The 23,304-nt window shown below is 36.7% G+C and overlaps 2 protein-coding genes and 2 long non-coding RNA genes across 5 annotated transcripts; 2 read left to right on the top strand and 2 right to left on the bottom strand.

Moving 5' to 3' along the window:
* Positions 1 to 467: 467 nt before the first annotated feature.
* Positions 468 to 2,669, bottom strand: LOC147548349 (uncharacterized). The gene is made up of 3 exons (XR_015237870.1): positions 2,530 to 2,669; positions 1,053 to 1,197; positions 468 to 843 (listed from the first exon to the last, which is right to left on the bottom strand). It is a non-coding gene; the product is annotated as an uncharacterized LOC147548349 (long non-coding RNA).
* A 3,096-nt stretch (positions 2,670 to 5,765) lies between these two features.
* On the top strand, positions 5,766 to 8,036 carry LOC147548348 (1-aminocyclopropane-1-carboxylate oxidase homolog 1-like). Its single transcript, XM_086667289.1, has 2 exons — positions 5,766 to 6,840; positions 7,584 to 8,036. Exons 1-2 carry the CDS (start codon positions 6,001 to 6,003, stop codon positions 7,833 to 7,835), a joined length of 1,092 nt encoding a protein of 363 aa, XP_086523415.1. The 5' UTR covers positions 5,766 to 6,000; the 3' UTR covers positions 7,836 to 8,036.
* A 79-nt stretch (positions 8,037 to 8,115) lies between these two features.
* Positions 8,116 to 11,825, bottom strand: LOC147548347 (uncharacterized). Of its 2 annotated transcripts, XR_015237209.1 has the most exons (9): positions 11,375 to 11,512; positions 11,048 to 11,291; positions 10,791 to 10,956; positions 10,463 to 10,533; positions 10,302 to 10,379; positions 9,789 to 9,876; positions 9,642 to 9,697; positions 9,415 to 9,536; positions 8,116 to 8,229 (listed from the first exon to the last, which is right to left on the bottom strand). XR_015237209.1 is itself a non-coding variant. In XM_086667290.1 (8 exons), the coding sequence occupies exons 1-8, from the start codon at positions 11,540 to 11,542 to the stop codon at positions 9,466 to 9,468; spliced, it is 942 nt and encodes a 313-aa protein (XP_086523416.1). In that variant the 5' UTR covers positions 11,543 to 11,825; the 3' UTR covers positions 9,222 to 9,465. The 2 variants fall into 2 exon arrangements, 1 of the variants encoding a protein (XP_086523416.1); XM_086667290.1 differs by lacking the exon at positions 8,116 to 8,229 and having other exon boundaries at positions 9,222 to 9,536; positions 11,375 to 11,825.
* Positions 11,702 to 23,049, top strand: LOC147548346 (uncharacterized). The gene is made up of 2 exons (XR_015237210.1): positions 11,702 to 11,776; positions 22,625 to 23,049. It is a non-coding gene; the product is annotated as an uncharacterized LOC147548346 (long non-coding RNA).
* Positions 23,050 to 23,304: the final 255 nt, after the last annotated feature.

The raw sequence follows: 23,304 nt of genomic DNA, 5'->3' as shown, positions 1-23,304 counted from the left end.
ATATATATTATTTCTTGCATTTGACGTATTATCACTTATACTTGTTGAAAATCCCCCATGCTCAATGTGTCCATTAGATATATTTCAGCACTAAACAATAGAACATCAAAGAGGGCCAATGTTTTCCTCTCACGTGCATATCTTCTCCAACTAAACAAACATCGTAGTGCCTTAATTTACATTAAGTTTTGGAAAGTTGTATTTCTTTTATACAAAATTGAACAAAAGGATATCGTCAATCGACATCCTTATCTGACTCCTATGTTCTAACTACCAAGTACACAAAACCACCAAACTCACTCAATGGGCAGAGAGATTATATCACTAATCTATGCCGACGTATTCAGAAAAGTATACCCTTTTCATGTCTTTGTTGATTTGGATCTAGATTGCCTCCTTTGAAACAGATGAAATAGAGTAGTTGCAGAATCAGAGGGTGTCAGAGTTCTTTTTTTTTCCTTCGGAATCAAGCATCTTCAAGATCTGAAATGGCAACAGAAAAAGTTTTTCAAATGATTTCATATCATTTTAACATATTGTACTGATTTAAACATCAAAAACTCTTTCATTGAATCAAATTTTCATACCAACAACCATCCTCTATTGGGATCAAGTGGGATCACATGTTACAAAGTGGGACCTAATTTGTTGTCTCTGACTACATTATCAGAGTAACAAACACCATAAGCTCACTAAAGCAAGGTTTTACAAAAGCAAAGCCTTAAAAGAAGTAAAAGTAATGACCGCCAAAACGCATTGGAGAAATCAAAATTCATCAAATTACATGGATAAGGCAAAGAAATTGAGAATTGTTCATAGAATTAAGTCGAAATTCTTTCATGCCTGCAAAATGTGTTAAACAGAACATAATAATATCAGCACCTTTTCTTATCTTCATTCTCATCATCTGAGTAACAAAAATTATAGATACCTCTAGATGAATCGTTGCACTAATCTTATAAAAGAATCCACAACTATTTGCAAGTATATAATCTTTAAGTATAGAAGAAAAAGCAAAGAGAGGATATGAAAGCTATAGAAGTTCAACTTACCATAGTTGCAATTAGATGAAGAGGCTGAGCAATACCAAATGCTCCAACAAAGTGAAAGAATTGGAAACTGAAGATCAACCCACGTAAGTATCAAACCAGGCCGAAATTGAACACTGTCATCTAAACCGTGTTAACTGCAGTATACCTTTTCCCCACAAAAAGTCACAATCATTAATAAAAACTTCACTGAAACATCGAAATTGAAATTAGAATTGGTAACAATTAATATATCTTTAAATAGTGTTAATCCTATATCCAAACAATTCATAGGCATCTACTTCCAAATTGAAAAAGTGAAAAGGTTCATTCCTCTTTTGAGAAAAAACCAACTGTAAAATGAAAAAAATGGTTTATTTTTGTTTAACCAATACAATGGTCCATGATTCTCGCACACATACAGGCAAGAAACTCAACAAAAGATTTATGCTACAAAAGAGAGTAAAAGTTTTGTACGAAATTAGATTAACTGAGATAAGTTCATGACGTAAGAATCACCGAGATAGTAAGAAATACCAGAAATTGTAGGTACATTTGATCTCTCTAATTCAAAATGAAACACTTGCTCTGAATTAAGTTTCACCAAAACACTACATTTATGAAACTAACCTACTTGCAATTTTTGTCTAGTTATAAAATAAAGAACAATTAATTTATAGTAGGATCCGTGGAGTATAACGAAGAAGGAAACCATTATATGTCTTATGCTATAACAAACTGAAGTGTTGTCTTATACTATAACAACTTGAAGTGCTAAGCTTAGACAGAGATAATCAAGCACTTCGGTTCAAACATTCCAACAGGTACCAAATAGAGCAACCAAAAACTTCTGCTTGTAAATGACCTCATTATACACTTGCAGTACATCAAACAGGAAAGGAAAAGGGAATCTAGAGAGTTCATAAACAGAAAAGTTTAAGTCTAATCGAAGGGGACCCTTTGCCTCCTGAATACCTTAAATACACAATAGTTTCTTTTCTGGACCTTTTTTACCAACAGAGGTAAATAGTTTGCTAGTGTGGATTTCATTTCATGGGAAAACTTTTGATCTACTGTGGTGTATGGATCTTATCTATATGTGTTGAAATGTTCATTAAGATGTCATATGCTATCACAGGTGAAAGATCATATGAAGCTTGTCTGGGAAAATGAGTCTCGACTATGTTCACTTAAAATAAAGCTGGGAATAGAGTGAGTTACAGTATGTTTTGCATTGAGTCTCTTCCTGTTGCTCCAGTCAAGTTTCGACTTCTTAAAATAAATGCTTACGTGTAGTTGGGAGTTTTAGGTTTAGAGAGCTAGAAAATTACAATTAATAGTGTGAGTTTGACTACTGACATTAAACTCACATGCCTCTTTAAAGTGGGCAAGAGCTCCAACATAATTAGAGACTCATTTGAAGCTTGAGCTCATTTTAACAAAACAAATAAAGTAGTAGAACATTGTTTAAAAGCAATAAGGGTACTAAAAGTTTGCTTACAAATGGGTAATGCTGATACTTGAGCATAAACAAACCACCGGATTTGAAAATAGAGAAATCTGGATATCTTCAGTGATCAAGATACCTCACATTCAGATTCATTCCACAATTAAACATTTTCATCCAATTGAAGCTGAAACAACATAAACAAAATGTGAAGATATCTAAATTCTAGGAAAAATCATCATCAAACATGAAAGCGAACACAACAATCATCATTAAACATGAAGCATGAAAGCGGGCACAACAATCATCATTAAACATGGAACATGAAAGCGAACATAGCAATCATCATCAAACATGAAAGCGAACAATAAGAAAAATCACATGAAAACCACAACGGAAAACCTATGGAATTAGTTGTTACTAAGAAATCAACAAAATTTCAATCAACAAATACTATATTACTTGAATCTGACCTATTCTTTGAACTATGTTGGTTTCACGAATACTTTCACATTTAATCAAACAACTGATATTCATCTCTCCATACTCGTACAGAGTCATCAACAATGATAAGAATTTGATAAAATCTCTATGCACACTGTTACTTTACCGAATGTAACAACTAATCAAAATGGTAAATGTGGACAAATCAATTTGGATTCAAATACACAGAAATTGCAGAAAAACAGTGGAGCTGGATTCAAATTTTGTACTTTCTCTATCTTAATTCCATTATAATTTTGGTGTTTATGGAATTTAATTTTTCACTTTGTGAAATTATATTGATTTCATAATCAATGTAGAAATACCTAGAGAAATCAATTGAGGTGGATTCAACTTTTGTACTTTCTCTATCTTAATTCCATTATAATTTTGGTATTTATGGGATTTAATTTTTCACTTTGTGAAACTACGTTGAAGAAATACCTAGAGAAATCAATTGAGGTGGAATCAACTTTTGTACTTTCTCTATCTTAATTCCATTATAATTTTGGTGTTTATGGGATTTAATTTTTCACTTTGTGAAACTACATTGATTTCAAAATTAATGAACAAATTAAAGTGAGAAGTGAAAAAAAGAAAATACCTTAATTTGTTGGAATCGAATGAAGCATCCAATCCATCGAGCTGAATTCCACGACTAATGGAATCTAAAATTAATGTAACCCTGGATGAGCATTTCGTCATTGTTTTCAATCGAAAAGAGGAAATCTAACATACCTTAAGAAACCCTAAATTTGTCGATCCAAACTAAAATCGGTGAAGAAAAGAGAGATGAAGGGTTGTGTCACTAAACCCTAAATTTCTGAAGAATAGAGAGATGCTAGGAACTGGGAAGATATGTTCCCACGAATTGACGAAGAAGAAGGAAGACTCTTAATTATTCTTCCGTTTCGTTTGAGGGTTTCTTCTGCTCGAATTTGAAGAGGAAATGGATTTAGAGAAACAATTTTAGCGAGGGAGAAAGGAGAAGCCAATCGTTACGAAGGAGAAGAAGAAGTCAATTTTAGGGAAACCATGAACCGAAAAGATGTGCCCGTGATTTTGAGTGGGAACCGAGGAGATATGTTTGTTAAATAGATACGTCTATAGGCGCTCGAGTGAATCCAAAGGTGTATACGAATGCTGATGTGGGATGGACGGCTAGATTTATCCAGGGGTTTGTCCTAGTCAGCATGTTTCAACCTATTTTATTATATAGATATTTCAACAAAATCATCCCTTGAAATTCAAATCAAGATCAGATTAGAAACTAAGGGAAAATCAACCTCTGTGAATCAAGATTTGTATAGAGAGAGAAAGATAAAGAACGACAGGAACCTAATCGATTAATAGAGAGACAGAGAGATCTAATCCTTTAATGGAGGAAACCCTTTTTTTTTTGTTGAAATGGAGGAGACCTTTTTTTTCGTTGAAATGGAGGAAACGGAAGAATACAAAAAACCTAAGTTCCACAACAAGACTCAACTTACCCACCACGGGCATCTCTTTTTCAGATTTCAAATGATAATGGAAAATCCTTTTTTGATATTACTTCAAAAATAAGGGACCAAACTCTTAATTGGACAAAACCCACTCCAACGCACCTATGACATCAGATGCTATGCCCGGCTGGCACGCCACGTAGGCGGGCCAGGATTGGGTCGGGCTTCCCTCTGGGCATAACATCATTGTTACGAAAATTAACAAAATTTGGACTGCACAGTTTGATAGCGTCATTAAATTCTTAGACTAACAATTAAGAGGATAGCATACTTTTCATTTGGAAAATATGCACGAAAGCCCTCCCGATTAGAAACAAGATTGACAAGACATTGATAAACCTTGTTTGCCCGAATTGCACTGAGATTGAAACAATAGAGCATGTTCTGTTACACTGCCCTCTAGCAAAAAACATTTGATTTCACTTTAATATTATCGCCTCTAATATCACATCTCTGACTGGTTGGATTTTCTCGTGGCAGGATCAAACGCAAACTAGTCACACTTCGAATGAGATTCACTTTGTCACCATACTATGGATTATATGGAAAACTCGATGCAATCACTGCTTCCAACATACTATCAATAATACTAACACTATCATAAAAATGATTATGTCATTTTAAAAACAAGCAGTGTCTCGGGGTATCATAGAAAAACACCTCAGTAGAGAAATGGACTCCTCCCTATCTCCTTATCTAAAAATTAATGTCAATGCTTCTTTTACAACGATTGGTAGTAATATTGGTATTAGCCTAATAGTGCATAATGCAGAATCTAAATTTATAGCAGCACAAATTACTTCCACCAGAGTCCGAACTAGTGAAGAAAGTGAAACAATGGCTATCCTCCTTGGCATCTCTTGGGCAGAGGAAAGGAACCACAGAACAAGAATAATAAAAAGAGACAACATCAACCTCAACCAGCATCTCACTCACCCCAGGAATAAAATCCAATGGCAATCCATGATCCAAATCCAAAGAATCAGACAAATTAGGAAAAAGTTTTATAGCGTCAAATCAGCCACAAAAAAATTTTGTAATTCTAAAACAGACAAACTAGCCAAATGGACGCGTAAGAAGAATAGATCGAAGTCATGGAATATTGTACCCTTCTTTTCATCCAATTTTATTCTAATGGTACCTTCAGTCCTTAATTGCTTAATATATTTTATAGTTCAAAAAAAAAAAAAAGTTTATTCATCAAAAAAAAAAAGAGTTAGGAGGATAGCATTCTCCCCCGCTGGCCAGCCCGAGCCCCGAGGGTAGAAATGTATTAGGAATTTAGGATACTAATAGACCCCGATAGTTAAAGTTGGTCTGCCCGTCTTTAACGTTTTGCCCAAGTGCCGTTAGCAGCTCCCTATCATCCTTATTCCTTACCATTTCGATCGGATATTACGCGGATAAATTCATGCCTCAGCTTATATACCCTTCCGTAGAGAGAGAGAGAGAAAGAGAAAGAGACGGCAGGTTGATCGACAAGCTTACCCAGTCCGTCAGTTTGAAGAAAACTAGATAGAGAGAGAGAGAGAGAGAGAAGATGACAATCGGTGCCGCCGATAACTACGATCGGTCAAAGGAAGTCAAAGAATTCGACGACTCTAAAATTGGAGTCAAAGGTCTAGTAGACGCCGGTATCACTACCATCCCTCGTTTCTTTGTTCATCCTCCCCAATCTCTTCCTTCTTCCACCACTCAAAAACCTCTCCTCTCCGGTGCCGGAATCCCAACCATTGATATCTCCTCAATCAATTCCGACCATCGACCCACCATAGTTAATCAAATCAAAGAAGCTTCTAGTACATGGGGTTTCTTCCAAATAATCAACCATGGCATCCCATCAGAAGTTCTTGACAGTACAATCTCATCAATCAAAGCCTTCAACGAACAACCAACAGAAATCAAGTCAAAATACTATGGTAGAGAGATGGGTAAAGGTGTAAATTTCTCAACAAATTTTGATCTGTTCCAATCAAAAGCTGCTAGTTGGAGAGACACACTTCAGATGAAATTGGATCCCAATTTCAAGAACTTTGATTTGATACCAGAGATTTGTAGGAGAGAATTGTTGGAGTGGGATGAACATGTTCAAAGGGTAGGAGAGAGATTGATGGGTTTATTATGTGAAGGTTTAGGATTAGAGAGAGATAGGTTGAAGGAGATGAGTTGTTTGGATGTAAGAGTAGTAGTAGCTCATTATTATCCTTATTGTCCAGAACCAGATCGAACAGTTGGATTGAAATCTCATAGTGATCCAGGGGTGTTAACTGTGTTGCTTCAGGACCAAGTAGGTGGGTTACAAGTGAAGCATGGGGATGATTGGGTTGAGGTTAAACCCTTGGCTGGTGCCCTAGTTATCAACATTGGAGACCTTCTCCAGGTTAGTTTTGTTATTTGAAATCAAAAGGATAGAATTGTGTATATATCATTGATCTATATGTTTAGATTGTGTTTGATTGGCCTTCATATTTGTGAAAATCAAGGAGAAAAATAATAGTTTCTGTTAAGTTTGTCGTCATCCAACTTAAAAGTAATAGGCAATGAGTGGAGAAGACTGACATTATATTCTTGGTTGCTAGATTTACCCCTGTCCCATGTCGGACTATTTTCAAATGCTTGATAAGCAATGAGTGGAGATGGAGAAGATTAGACATTATATTCTTGGTTGCTGGATTGGCCCTGTCTCACGTGGGACTATTTTCAAATGCTTGATTGCATTTTTATTCAAGTATAAGTCCGATGTCAAGTGTGTTATGTTGGTGATCCCTTATCGAACTCGAGTGTGTGATCATCATAATGAGCTCAATGACATTTACCCTTCTTGTGGAATGGGAGTTATGCCTAGTTTTTAGATACTACGCAAAGGAACATTATCTAATGTCAAAAATTTCAAAAGTTATTGACGACATTACGTAAGAGTAACCCAACAGATTTTCTAAAGTTCGGGACTACAATTGAGGCACATATCTTTTATCAATGACATGAGGCTCTATCACTATCTTTGTTTGTAGAGTATTAAAGTTAATGTGTCATTTATACGACAAGAAAATCATTGATAGTTTCTTTTGTTTGTTGAACACTGATACCCTTGTTTGTTACCAACTGTTTTTCGTTTACATGCAGATGATATCTAACGATGCATACAAGAGTGTGGAGCATCGGGTAGTGGCTAATCCGTTTCGAGAAGCACGGGTATCAACTGCTGTTTTCTTCAACCCAAGCAAGAGAGAAGAAGTTTTTGGACCTGCACCAGAACTAATATCATCTGAGAAACCAGCTCTTTACAAGCAATTCACACTGTCAGAGTTCATGAGGAGATTTTTCACAAGAGAGCTTGATGGTAAGTCTATGATAGATTACTTCAAGCTATCATAAATAACATCAACTATATCATCATATTTAATAATCAATTACACAAAACTGTAATTTCTATTTATGTTTGTATTTGTCATAAGTTTGTAACTCACCAAGACAATCTAGGGTGACACATTTGATTATTTGTGAGATTGGCTATCTGAATTGGTGTAGAGCAATCTCCATGTTGGTTCCCATCGCTCCACCGAACCATTTTGGTCATCCTTGGTAGTAAGACTAGCCCTTGGTCTGGGGTTTCTTTTTTAGTTTTTTCCTGGATCATAGATCTTGCATGTTTGACTATACCAAATTATTCTAGCCAAATAAAGTCGTTTACTTTCTCTATTAAGCCACCAAGAGCCCCGCTATTGGAAGGAAGGTATTATTTTAGTTTCAGTGTCGTACAAATGATTTGCTCAAAATAAAAGACAAGCGCGTTGGGGAAATCAAAACAGTTTGCGGGGTGCGAAGACTTTGTCAAAAACTTGTCAACTTTAGTTGATCAGTATATTTTCTAATTGGTAAGGAGAAAACAAATTTGTTGACCATTTCTTCTTCATTCCGGCAAGGGTCGCCGGAATCCGGCCACCACAATCATCACCAAAATCCAGCCACCACCATCATCACCAAAATCCGGCCACCACCATCATCATTTTCATCTTTGTCTCTCTCTCTATTTCTCCCTCTCTCTTTATCGCTCTCGCTGCCTCTCTCTCACTATATCTCACTCTCTCATTGTATCTCAGTTTTTCCGATGACCAAACCCTAATTTTCGGTATCACTCTCATTCTCCCTAAACTCTCTCTCTCTCTCTCTCTCTCTCTCGCAGTTTCAGAATTCGTTTCGTGGCCAACCGACCCATGAAATCTCGTGGGTCTGTCGACCACGAACCATTTCGGGGCCGACTGTGCACGAAAAGTTTGTGGTCGATCACGAAACGTTCCGTGGTCGACCGACCCACGAAACCTTCGAGGAGGGTTAGGCGAAACCCTCCTCGAGGTCTTGTTCTGGCGAAGGAAAAGCTTTTCTTTGTCGGAACTGTGTATGAGAGAGCGAGAGAGAATGTGAGATTGAGAGCGACAAACTATAAGAGAGAGAGAGTGAGGAGAATAGGAAGAAACAAAAAGAGAAAATGGTGGTGGTGGTGGTGCTTGTGGCCGGAGGTGGGGAATGAAAAGGGTGGCCGGAGTTGAAGATAATGAAGAAGAAATGTTTTGTTTCCCCTTAAAATTTGTTTCTCCGGAAAATCTCCAAAATTTCACATCTTTCCTTTAAAGTTTTCTACTCGGGAAACTATTTTGATTTCCCCAAAGCCCTGGCCAAATAAAAAAAGGTTTTGCCAGCTTGGATCCTCCATACCACCCACTACCCTTTTCAGTTATCACTATAGATAATGTTGAAGAGAACTTGCAAAACCAGAACCCAAACTACTAATAATTTCAAGATTCAAGCTTACATGCGTATTAAGTGAATTAAGACACCAGGAGACTTATAAGACGGATTACAAAATTTTCTATGCTGTCATGTATTCAAAAGTTCATCATTCCCCTTGAGCTGTTGCCGAGATGGGTCGATTGACGTTACAATTTCCCACGATGACCACGTAACGAGATATTGGATCATCATTCGCCTCACACAGTCACAATGGCTTCTAGTTTCTAGTTTTTCGTTGAAGCTGGTCCATTAGCATATGAGCTACTGATTCATATCCCATCTCCCGAGCTTAATCACATAAAGACAGGTTAAAAATCAAAAAAAGAAGGAAATAATAGTGTGGGATGAGAAAACAAGTAAACAACAATACAACATAAGAGTAGTTATTCGTACCTTGAAAAATCGCTATCCCAGTTGGTATCATCTTTCTTTTCTTCAGGCACAATGAACTATAGAGATATTCAAGAAATCGAGTTAATCCTTTGTCAACCATATATGAAAGGGACAAAACAGCAAATGTAACAAGATGGTGATCAAAACCTGTTACAGATCCAATATGGCTTGATTTGTTTGGCTTCTATGCAATGTGGGCACATCCATTCCTTATTAGCTCTGACCTCCTCAAGTTCTATAACAATAAGTCTCGTATTAGAACAACGGCTATAGTTTTCTCCCCTGCCTAATGTAAAATAAATTATTAAATCGTACTAATAACTCGTACATGGTTTAGGAGCAACTCACACAAAGCTTCGGGATTTGGAGGTTAGGATTTATGGTTCAAGATTAGGGTCGCTTTGCTTTGAGGGTTTAAAGTTTCGGTTCAGAGTAGTTGCGAATTACAAGTATGGATTTCAACTCATCATTCTGTGGGTTTAGGGTTTAGAGTTTACAGCTAAAGGTTTAGGGCAGTTGCGAATCAAGAACACAATTTTATGAACTCACTTGTAACAAGGATAAACGCATCAATACATTCCAAGGGTATCGACAAAATGGTAGTCGGAATGGATGCATGTGTATAAATCATGCATTTCCTTAACCCATGTGAACACTTACCTTCACCATATCTAACCTTGAGACAAGCTCGACAAAGCACACCATTGCTAGATCCACAGATCGAACAATTTGTCTTGCCTGTGTAGTAAAACATTTTCAAACTCTTAACATAATATATAAGTGATCCACGAATTAGTCACAAGATTGTACAGAAACAATACCAATACATGGCTGATCCATATCAAGATCTCCACAATGCTTGCAATCTTCTTCTCCACATAACTTCTTTTGTCTGCAGAAACATAATTTGTTACTTAATCAGGGTTAAGATTGTTTATGGCAGTTTCCGATCCTCAAGGGTTTATTGAATGACTGATCTATGCTAAGATTATTTCACTGAAATGTTCTACTAAGCCTCGAAATAGGTAGGTCGAGGGCGTGCGGGGAGTAATTTCGGGAGCACCTATAGAGGAATAACAAAAGAACATGAATAACAACAAACACTTTGTCTGCACCTAAAAAGATAGTTTATATGGTAAATGAAATAACCTGCAGAAATGGCAGCTTATCCCAAAAACTGGATTGTGAATACTTCTTCTGCTTTTACTTTCGCCACTACCAGCTAAATCACCTGTAGATAGTCGTTTCCGTTCTCTTTCTATATCTTCTTTATCGAACAATCTCTTCCGAAGTGATTTCTCAAGACCAACTATTTCTAAATCCAGACCCAAAAAAGAAATGAAATATATCAGCTACACGTAAGCAAGTAGAGAGAGAGAAAAAAATAAGAGTGGGGAAGACGAAACCTTGAGGAGATATAATGGGATTTTGTACTGAGAGATTTGGGTTCAAGCGATTGGAGCGTCGAGGCAATGGTTGAGAAATAGATAATGGGTCAAATTTGTTCAATCGATTGGAACGGCGCAAAGAAGTGGTAGAATAGATTTTCTTGATCCTTTTACGAGGAGTGGTCTTTAATGGCGTTCTTGGAGAGATTATGGATCGAAGTTCAGAGATGCTTTTGTCTAGGCCTAGAGAAGCCAATCGAGCCTGTTTCAAAAGGATTTAGGAAACAAGTGTTAGTATTTAAAGAGAGTGAGTGAGTGAGTGAGAGAGAGAGAGAGAGAGATGACCTGATTCTCAGAGATTCTAGCACTTCGAAGGGTTTCATAGTCGCTCTCCGATTTGAGGTTGATTCCCATTGCTACTGCTGCTTCTTCTCCGATAACCCCTTCTTCTGCTTCGGGTATATTGAACTTTGTCGCGTTAACGGCTATAAATTCGAATTTAGGAGCTCCCATACTTACCAATGATGATATGCCTTTGAAGCGAATTTGAAGTTTAGTCCTTCACATTTTGCATAATTATCAAGAAATCCTTTTATAAAACAAATAGAATCCCATTTGTGAATCAGAAACACGTCTTTGTTATCATCTTCTCACTTTTCCGATCGAGGGCTTCACGAAGAAGGATTTTTGGAGCGTTTCAAGCTTGATTTTGACATCACCTAGGGCTTCATCAGATCTGATCAAGAGGTGAGAAAAGTTTGGTTTTCTTCTTTCTCTTTCTATCTCTCACACCTCTTCATTCACTGTCTAACTCTCTCTCTATATATGCAAACAAAAACTCAAATTTGGGAAGGATTGAAGGTTGATTTGGCCACTAATTTGTTCTTGTTTAAGTTCGTTTTGTTACTGATTTCTCCAGTTTTAGAAATAATTTTGTCCTAATTTTTTTATATTAAATTGATATATGAAAGTTTATCACTGAATTTGCCCTAGTTTTAGGAGTGATTTGCTCTAGTTGTTAAATTCTTTGTTGGAAATTAAAAGTGTTTAATTCCCGAATGATAAAGGAAATTATAACTTGCACAAACAAAGAAGAATGAAGAAGATACTTAACTGAATTGAATTACTTGACTTGATTTGATTAACTACAAAGACTGGTCTATTTATAGATCCAAATTCTACCCACTAACTATGACTACTACTAACATGATCCCACTAACTTATTCATTAACACCACCATTAACTTACCACCAATCAACTAAAGAAAATAACTTCCCACTAAAATTGACTCTCTACTTATTTAATTAATAAACAAATTAAATTTGAGTTTAGATAAAATTTAACACCCTCTCTTAAACTCAAATGATATAACGTCAATCATGATCTTCAACTTGAAAGATGAAACTTCACATTAATTTGGTTTTTGATCGTATTCTTTCACAATTAATTTGGAGAAATAGGTGTAATCTCAATTACTTGAGATTCTGAAGCCACTTTCTCATCATCAATATCAATTTTTATTTGATGATCTTCTTTAACAACACAGTCCCGAACTCCATCTTCATGACTTTCTACCGAATAATCATCTAAATCTTCATCCAAATCTTCATTTTAATCTTCATCCATTCGGCAAGCTAATAAAAGAGGTTCTCCCCTTCTACATCATCTTCAGCAAAGTTAGCATGTTATGAATATTTGTTGGAAACTCTACATTCTGACTTATAATGACCTAATCTTTTACAACGAAAACATCTAACTTTAGATTTGTCATACCTTCCAATGTTTTTGGGTTTTTTACCATGGCTTTCTTCACCTTTGTTGGTAGGTGTTTCACAACTAGAACCACCTCTTCCAAATAGAGTCACTTTGCTTTGAAAAATTTGTTCAATACACCTTACAACAGCTCTCTGGTTCATCCTATGTTCACGAGAACATAATGAACTCATCAAACCTTCAACTGACATAGTTGAGAGGTCCTTTCCTTCCTTAATTGCAGCGACGACATAGTCAAAACGACATGTCAATGATCTCATGATTTTCTCAATAACACGTAGATCAGTTAATTGTTCACCATTAACCCACAATTGATTAACAATAGATTGAACTCCAGAAAAATAATCAGAAATATTTTTAGAGTTAATCATATTAAGAGATTCAAATTTACCTCGTAAAGTTTGCAACCTTACATTTTTTACCTTCTCATCACCCTTGTAGGATCTTTGCAACAAATCCCACACTTCTTTAGTTGATTCAGCTCTTGAGATTTTCTCAAAGACAATCTCATCAACAGCTTGATAGGGAAAGAACAATGTCTTCTTATCCTTCTTTTTGTTCTCTCTCAAACTATCTTTTTGGACCTAAGAGAGAGCTTCATCTGCTACCCGATCAACTGGTCCTACACACCCAAATTCGACAACGTCCCAAATTTCCTAGAAGCCAAATAAGCTTTTATTTGGATACACCATTAATCAAAATGTTTTCCACAAAATCGCAGAAGCTGGGGTTAGATTGACCCAATATTCCTACCCTTCCATTGTATCTCCATCACCACCTCAACAACAATTGCACCTCCCCAGCCACCATACCTCAACCACCACCACCTTCGCACCACCACCATACCTCCATCACTAATACCACTACCACACACCTCCACCACACCACACCTCAACTACAACCACCTTCGTACCTCCACCACCACTGCACCTTCACCACCGCCACCACCACCGTACCTTCACCACCGCCACCACCACCGTACCTTCACCACCACCACCACCATACCTCCATCACTACCATCCACATATTTTATCCACCATCACCACCACTATACCACCACCACCACCATCACCAAATCTTCATCATTACGACCTACATATCTTATCCACCACCAAACTTCCGTCACTATCAGTCACATACTTTATCCACCACAGCATCTCAACCACCACACCACCACCACCAGCATCACCACCGTACTTCCACCACCATCACCATCATCAGACCTCCACCACTACCATCACCATAGCTCTACCACCACCACCGCCACTGCCACCATCATTCTTCTACCACCACCATCATACCTCAACCACCACCATACCCCATAACTATACCTTCAAGGTACCTACACCACCACTACGACTAATATCACCACCAATTCGTATACAACAATAATCGTGGAAATCATAAATAAATTCATTAAAATCAAGTATTTGTACGAGTAAAAGAAAAATAAAATTATCAAAAGTAAATTGGATTACCAAACTAACTTTTTTACTTATAAGTAACATTTTTACCAAATATATTTTTGAAATGTTTTTACTTTTTGAAGCAAAAGAACTTCTACTACCAGCAAAGTACTTATACTTTTGGTTGCCAAACGACACCTAAAAGTAACAAGTAGTCTAATTTAGCTTAGTTGGTTCATGATTTGGTAAAGAGGCCAAATACTATCAACTTCATTTAAATCAAAATTTACTTTCTTTGAAAGTTTTAATTTTTTTAAACATGAAGTTTTATCCTTGTCGAAGCTACCATGACCCACCCTTCCCCCTCACTATAACTAAACAAGTACCACTACCCCCACAATCACGATTACTGAACATACACCACCACTACCACCAGTGGCGGACCCGGAAATTTTATGTTGTGGGGGCACTTTTAATTATATAAAGAAAATTTAAATTGTGCACAAATTTCGGTATGGCGTTCAAGCAATTGATGTCTCTTAATTATACCTACACTCGCAACTCATTCGGCTATTGCTAACATGTGAGTTGCATTGACTATTGTCTCAATGAAAATAAATATTCTCATATACATTTTTACTAAAATGATGTGTAAATTTTATGTCAAAAGAATAAGAGTCCTCCATGTTTTGAATAATGATTATCACATTCTACGCTCTTAAAGAGATTAAGAAAAGAGAAAGAATTGACTAAGTTAAAAAAATTAGTTTGATATATATGTGTAAGAAAAATGAAATAAAAAAAGAAGACATAATAATAAGAGTTAATTCCTATTTGACCCCTTACTTTCTGACCAGCTTCAAATATGGCCCCCAAATTTTTGTAAATTCAAATATGACCCCCTATTTTTAAGTTAATGCCCTAACTACCCTTCTTTAAAATCCTTTTTCAAAATTAAAAATAAAAATAAAATCTTAATTCCACCTCATGTCCCTCTCCACCACACATCTCTCTCCATGTCAACTCTCTCTTTCTCTCCACATCACCTCTCTCTCTCTCTCTCCAATTCACTCCTCACTCTGTCCAACTCACCTTCATCTTCTCCGATTAAAGTCGCCGGCCGGAAAATTTTCCGGCCGGCGACCTCCAAAAAAAAAAAAATTGTCTCATCTCTCTCTCTCTAAAAACTCCGATGAAGGGGGTTTCCCTTCGCCGGAGCCGTGAACAGACCTTTGAGAGAGAGATGAGAGAAAAAAGTTTTTTTTTTTTTTTGGAGTTCGTCCGTCGGAAAATTTTCTGACCGGCGACTTTCATCGGAGAAGATGAAGGTGAGTTGGAGAGAAAGAGAGTTGACATGGAGAGAGATGTGTGGTGGAGAGGGAAATGAGGTGGAATTAAGATTTTATTTTTAATTTTAATTTTGAAAAAGGATTTAAAGGAAGGGTAGTTAGGGCATCAACTTAAAAATAGGGGGCCATATTTGAATTTACAGAAATTTTGGGGTCATATTTGAAGCTGGTCACAAAGTAGGGGGACAAATAGGAATTAACTCTAATAATAATATGGAGAAAATAGGTCTGACAAAGGTCACGGGAAACAATAAAAAACTCAAACATGAACTTATTTGAAAATATGAAGTCATAAAAATAAAGACAAGGACCAAATGATAATAAATTGAAAGTTAGAGGCTACAAACAAATCTAGCCATAAAAAATCAACAAAAATAATGGTGGAGGGAGTTGAACCCCTGCCTCTTATACATTCCGCTCCATCTCACTCCGCCAGGCTGAGGCGTAGTCTTTGCACAGGATTGTTACTTTAACGTTATTAATACAAGTTTAACCTCATTTAGTTGAAAGCAAGCCTTGTACAGTGGGGGCCCGTGACCCCATGGGCCCCTACGTGGGTCCGCCCTGACTACCACCACACCTTCACTACCACAACCATAAACATTATCACTACACATCTACCTCTAGAACTACTATCGTCATACCACCATCAACATTATCACCATCAGACTACTAAACCACCAAAATGAAAGAAAGAAAGAAGAAGAAGACTGAAAACTTTTGTCCAGTCACTTCATCTTCTTTAAGAAATGTAATGGAATCCACCATTGTTATAAACTAAACTAATGAAATAAAGCGGATAAAATAACGATTAAACGATGAATAAACGAAGAATAACTGAAATAAATAAAGAAGAAGATGCAATCAAGGAGATTTTATATTTGATGATTCAATTCAATAACTAAAAGACAGACCTGACTCCTCTTTTATAGAGATTAGACTTTCCTAGATAGACTCAAATAAGGACATAAGATAACTATTAAAGATATTTTCCTTGATTGCTAAGATACTAAAACATAGAAACCCTAAATACCTAAACTTGGAACTATACTAAAGTGGTAACTTGGCCGTTAGGCCCGTTGGTACTCTGGCCTAGAGGCCCACTATGGTGATGGCCGCCATCATACTCCCCCGCTGCGGAACAACTTGCCCCCAAGTTGGTGTTGTCATAAAGCAGATCGCCCAGGTAATACGGATATATATCAGCGATGTGGAAGGTGTCATTGACGACGATTTTGAAGGCAATCCTTAGTTCCCACTTTGCGCGAGATTTGTCGGAAATTGGAAGAAGACAAATAAGGATCAAATCACCAACTAAAATCCAAAACTCATGATGCGAAAGATCCTGCAAAATCAATTGTAAGAAACAAACTTCTAACAAATTTCTACATCTTCCGTCATCTAGTAATTCGATGAAAAACACCAGATTAATCGTTATGGAAAAATCAACTCTGAATTTCGGCAACCACTTTATCACTCTTTCTGTATCTTTCCTTTCAATAACAACTTGAATCATCTTCCCACGTTCATCATGGTGAAGTTTATAAACCAAAACTCTATCATAAGTTGTCGTGTTAAGAACTTGAAGGAACAATTTATCGAACAAGTGATGGGCATCAACGTCTACACCAATCTCTTTCACAAGATCATATGCATAAGTAATTCTCATCGAACGACATAAGAGATCGAGAACAAAAGAGTAATGCTCTTCATCTAACTCAACTATGTTGTTTTCCTTCGTAGCCACTAAAATCTCTAAGCCCTTCTTGACAAAACTACCATGACTATAACCAGAAAAATCAGAAGCGAAAGTGACTTGATTCGCTTGCAGATTTGCTTTCGGCATTGGCACAAACAACTTTATCAATTCATCAAGCAGCCCATGTTTCAATATCCTATGAATTCTTCTAGCAATTGTGTTTGTGTCATCCAAACTAAACCCAGATGTTAAAAGGGTTGTCTCAAACAACACCTTTACTAAATCATTCTTATCAGTAGCAGCTCTCTTCTTCAATTCCTCCAATGTTCCATTATCTAGGTTTACCTCAAATGTCTTCTTACTAGATGTATAGGAAACCCTGCTCTCATTATCACATGAGACAGAAGTGTTAAAAGTAATAAAACCCCCATATTTGAGAGCTACACGGTCAAAAGCTTGAGTTGCCTTTTCCTTATTATCATATTGACCAAAAAATATGTGTTTACCTTTACGCCTATGGCCTTCTCGTATGTAATGGTCACCCCACACGGGCGCTTCAAATTTCTCTGTCCAAAAGTCTCTAGTAACTCCGTGATCTTTAGAAGTCATATGGTCGTATTTCTCGGCTAACTTTTTGAGAGCACAAACAACAATAGATTCGGGACTCTTTGTACTTCCATGGCAAGCAAGAGAATTTTCTAAATCTATGCATGTCATTGAACTAGAAACCGGTGTAGGCTGCATCTTCCCTGTACCTATAATTTCCTCAATTGAAGAATTGTTGTGAAGAGAAGTATTCGTGAAAGAACTAACATCTGCTCCTGCTTGTAATGCCTCCCTGAATTCCTTCGTTCCAGATTTCGCAATTGTTTCCAAATTGTTCACCAAATCGACTTTCGTCATTCGGATTCGACTATCAATGATCGAGAGAGTCTTATTTACTTTATCATGAACGATTCTGCTGACGGGTTCAGGATGAGTACCCAGCTTGCTTTTATCTGTCAAGCTTGCAAATCTGATCTTATCCAACGCATCAGAAGAGTTACAAATTGATTCACGAAGCAAGATCTCTTTGTTACTATGGAAAACATTGATAATAAGACTCAGAAGCTGATTGATTTCTTTTTCTTTCACCGACAGTGAAAGAGTATTGTTGTGAACTTCTTGTTTAATATCAACGGAATCATCCTCTTTTATTACTTCTTTATAGTTGAAAGATATAAGAGCCATGAAAGATGGTCGTGATTCGCCGGGTAAAAAATAATTAACAAGAGAATTAACTTTGAGAGTTTGAATAGCATAACCAACACAATCTTTCCAAAAACTAGGGTTTAATTGAATTCTAAGAGATGAAATCAATGACGACACAATTTGATGTAAAAGAATTTTGTGATTCGAAACGAGGATTTCTTCTTCCGGAATCGCATATGAAACAAATATTTGGTCCGGACATTGTTTCGTCATATCTCGAATAGAGTTTAGGTTTGATGAAGGAAAATTACTCCCGTCTTCTTCCTCGGTCGTTGATAGAATTTTGTTCCTTTTGTCAAGAATATCTCCTTTGATAGTATTGACCATGGTAGTCGAATGAATTTCGGAAAATAATTTGTCCGATTGAATTTGAGATTCTATATAAGATAAGTATTCATCTAAAGGAAGAAAAACATACCTAAAAATATCTTTCAATTGAGGCCAATCATCGATGAATTCTTTTCCTTGATCGACGAGTCCCCATTGCATCTCGTTAAATTTTTCATAGACTCTCTTAGACAAGTGTTGTTCAACGAGAAAAACCTTATCTTCACCATTAACACCTTGATTTCTGAAAAAATCTTCTATCTGTTGAATCCAAAAATCTATATGATATTGACAATCAAACATAGGGATTTTGGAAACGACATTAATTTTATTTTGATCTTTTCGATCAACATAGAGTTGACGTGCATCTCGAAAAGGATCCCAACCTAAACGCGGAAGATTATTCCAACATCCAAGATGAGAAGTATCTAAAAAATTTTTATCTGTTCCTAGATTCTTGAAGCTCTGAATACCAGCTGATGTAGATTGTTGCGGAAGCGTAAAAGTAATGGAATCCACCATTGTTATAAACTAAACTAATGAAATAAAGCGGATAAAATAACGATTAAACGATGAATAAACGAAGAATAACTGAAATAAATAAAGAAGAAGATGCAATCAAGGAGATTTTATATTTGATGATTCAATTCAATAACTAAAAGACAGACCTAACTCCTCTTTTATAGAGATTAGACTTTCCTAGATAGACTCAAATAAGGACATAAGATAACTATTAAAGATATTTTCCTTGATTGCTAAGATACTAAAACATAAAAACCCTAAATACCTAAACTTGGAACTATACTAAAGTGGTAACTTGGCCGTTAGGCCCGTTGGTACTCTGGCCGAGAGGCCCACTATGGTGATGGCCGCCATCAGATAGAGTATGGAGAGAACAACCAATTACCTGCATGAAAACACTACCAAAACAGTATGGAGAGAATTGCCAAACATTACAAACATCATGCTCAATTGTTTAAAAAAATCCAATTCAGAACAACAAGATAAATGCTTCTTTACCATCAAAGAAGAAGATCGTGCTCAATTGTTAAAAAACTGAAATCGCGTTCAAGAAAAATAATTAGTGAAAGACAACAAATGTAAAATATAGGAGAGTTATAAAGATAGATAAGCCAAATCAAAAGTTCTTGAGACAACTTTGCACCAAGACTCAACTCTTCTCTTCCTATGTTCTTCATCCAACTTGAGTTGGACTTCATCCTCAAAGTCGTCTTCTTGTCCAAACTGCGACGGCTAATCAAGTAGCATAAGCTGCTTCTAGTTGGCTAGAGAACCGTGCAAGTTTCTGTTAGCAAAATAGTATTAAAACCAATTAAACAAAATTGGAAATTAAATTGAGCAATAAAAATGTAAGTTAAATAAGGTAACTTATCTTTTTGTAGAGCTTAAATAAACAGTAAGTGAACCAACTGAGAGAATGAACCTGCAGGTAGACAATAGAACAATAATGGTGGAACAGAGGTACAAGTTAGACTCACTATCCTGAAGACTTAAAACGCCCCTGCTTCCCTCGAATTTGGTATTGCTTTTGCAGTATGTGAGCGAAGCCCCTAGGATTCAGTTGTTCCTTATCAGAAACTGAAGAAGCAAACTTTAATTCTGATCTTCTGATCTTGAAAGAAGTATAACAGAGCAAAAGAGAATAATAAGAGCAGAGAAGAGAGAGAGAGACGATTTCGTTTTCTGTGTGTTTCTTCCCTTCTGGGAGGTTTCTTATTTATAGAGTGGGAACCTTGATCAGATGACTTTAGGTAGTTTTGCTCCAATGGTGGAAAATAACTAGTGAGTACACACGTACTTGGCATGTTTCCACTAGCCAGTAGTGGGAGGAAAAAATCAGAGAAAAGTAAGGCACTTCTCTGGTAGACGAAGACAAAGACCAAGAGCAAGTCCACGTCCAAGGCCAGGACCAAGTCCAAGTCCGGGACCAGAACCAAGGCTGAGGCGGAGACCGATACCGGGTATGCGTTCGGGTCGGGTCGGTGACCCGACCCGCAAGTGTGCACATGTGAGAAATGGAAGAAATGGTGGTGTGCCTAAGGTATGGCGTGCCTCTAAAAAGTTACGAGTATCTCCTTCGAAGAGCACTATTGTACCCCCAAGAGGTCACACCCCTTACACCCAACTTTCTCCATATAAACACAAACTAGTGTTTCTATTTGAAAGATGTCGGACAAAACACTTTAGTTTGAAGTTTCAATTTCTATATGGCCGCGGCTTTGGAGAATAAAGAAAATTCTCCGGGGAATAAAGACTTTTGTTAAAACTAGTCAAATAAGATTGACTTTTTATGTTTCTTTTTATTGATAAGGGGCTTCTAATTTTAGAAGATGCTATAAAAAAGGTTCCTCCATCTCATCACCTCTCTCTGCCACTTCATCTTCTCGACACCTCATCATCTTCTCCGGCGAAAGTCGCCGGCCGGCGACCTTCAAACATAAAAAAAATATTTAATTTTCTCTCTCCTCTCTCTCTAATTTTTTTTTCTCTCTCTCTTTAGAACAGATCTAGAGAGAGGGAAAGTCTGTTCTCACAAACAGACCTTCAATGGTCTGTTCGTGAGAACAGACCACAAAGGTGACTTTCGCCGTAATCTCGAGATTCGCACCATATTTCTATAAACGTACACAAATTATTTCCCGGGAAACCCACAAAATAAATCGATGATCGATTAAAGTGGTTTAGGGTTTTCTTCTTCTTCCTTTCCTCTGGAACAACTTTAACTTCAAAAAAGGAGATTCGTCCTCCATGGAAGACTCTTCGAAGGATGAATTGGTTCAGATTCTCAAGAGATTCGGAGCTTACCTCACCATCAAGATTTCTAATCTACTTTCGATCTCCCTCCGTAACCTAGTAATTTCTTCCCCCTTCCGTTCGTAGTTTCAATTTTTATTGCTTCTGGTTTCTTCGATCGGGCAAAAAATTTCTTGCAATTCTCTTGAATTAATTAGTTTTTACAAATGTTCTGAATTAGATTATTGTAATTAGTGTTTCATCGTTAATTAATTCAGTCTTGAGTATCAGCAAGTTGTCAATCGGAATCGTTTCTAACTATAACAATTTTCCAAAGGAAGAAACCTGTGTGAATTTGGATGTTTATGTAAGCTCCCCACTCCTCCTAGCCCGTTGAGGATTGAGGAACTAGGAATTGACCTAGAAGTGGGCTAAATGCTTAAAATGAGAGATTTTTTTCATTTCCCCATGTTATCTAATTACTGTAACTTGATTATATATCTTGCACCTATCAATTAAGAGATCACCATTGAAGGTCTGTTCTAGAGAGAGAGAGAGGAGAGAGAAATTTTAAATTTAATTTAAGTTTTTTAATGTTTGAAGGTCGCCGGCCGGAAAATTGGCCGGCCGGCGACTTTCGCCGGAGAAGATGATGAGGTGTCGATAAGATGAAGTGGCAGAGAGAACAGATGAGATGGAGGAGAACTTTCAAAAAAATGTATTCTGTATTCCTTACAAAAATTTATTCCCCGGAGAATTTTCAAAAAAATCTGGATTCCCTCGAAAATTTATTCCCCGGAGAATTTTCTTTATTCCCCAAAGCTGCGGCCTTTTATATTAGTAAAGATGATGAAAAGGTTTTACACTTTATTCTATAAGTGTTGTAAGTACAAAAGTATTTTGTTTGTTTTTAGATTAAAATAGTTCCTTCCAAAAATTTCCCTCCAAAAAGGTGAGCTCACCTTAGCTCATTTTATTCCAAAATAAAAACTAAAGATTTTATTCAAACAAAACTAACACTTTCTGCTTGCACTAGTTTGCAGATGTCGTTACCAAAAATGAGAATATTAACTACAAATCGTACTTGTAGAGAAAGAGAGAGAGCCTCGTTAATTTCGTACTTGAAGAAAAAAAATGATGAAGAAGAACGTCACCCCTAGATTGGTACTTAGATGAAGGAAAATGAAAACCCTACTACACTAGGTGATGAAAGGGATTAAGCTGAAGAAAGAAAGGGAATGAGCTGCTTGCTGTTCGACTGTTCGTGAATGGTAGGGAAGGAGTGTAACCTATTTTTTTATAATAAGACCCTCATAATTAAGTGAAATTTGAGTGACCATATGATGCAGGCGCATAAGCGTGTGGGCCCACGTCCACGCGTGCCCACACCCTATTGGGTCATAATAGTAGTTTATTTAGTAGAAGAGAAGTTACTTTAATTTGATATTTCTTTAATTTTAAGTTTCTATGTTTGAGTAGTTTATTATTTTAGGAATCCTAGTTTGAGTCTATCTAGGAAGGTTTATTATCTTATAAAAGGAGATCTAGTCTATGTTATTATTCACCTTGAAGAGAAAAACAATTGAAGTTATTAAGAATTTAAGTTTAGTTTATCGTTTCTTACAGTTTTCTTTAATTGTTCTTAGTTTATTTTATTGTTCTTTAATTATTCCGCTGCGCCTACATCAAGTGGTATTCAGAGCCATTTTTTTTAAC

This window comes from Eschscholzia californica, unplaced genomic scaffold (genome assembly GCF_041429995.1).
Source record: "Eschscholzia californica isolate CP2 unplaced genomic scaffold, dmEscCali1.0.p SCAF_3, whole genome shotgun sequence".
NCBI lineage: Eukaryota > Viridiplantae > Streptophyta > Magnoliopsida > Ranunculales > Papaveraceae > Eschscholzia > Eschscholzia californica.
The sequence above is the reverse complement of the archived record's forward strand: the minus strand, read 5'-3'. Positions and strand labels throughout refer to the sequence as shown.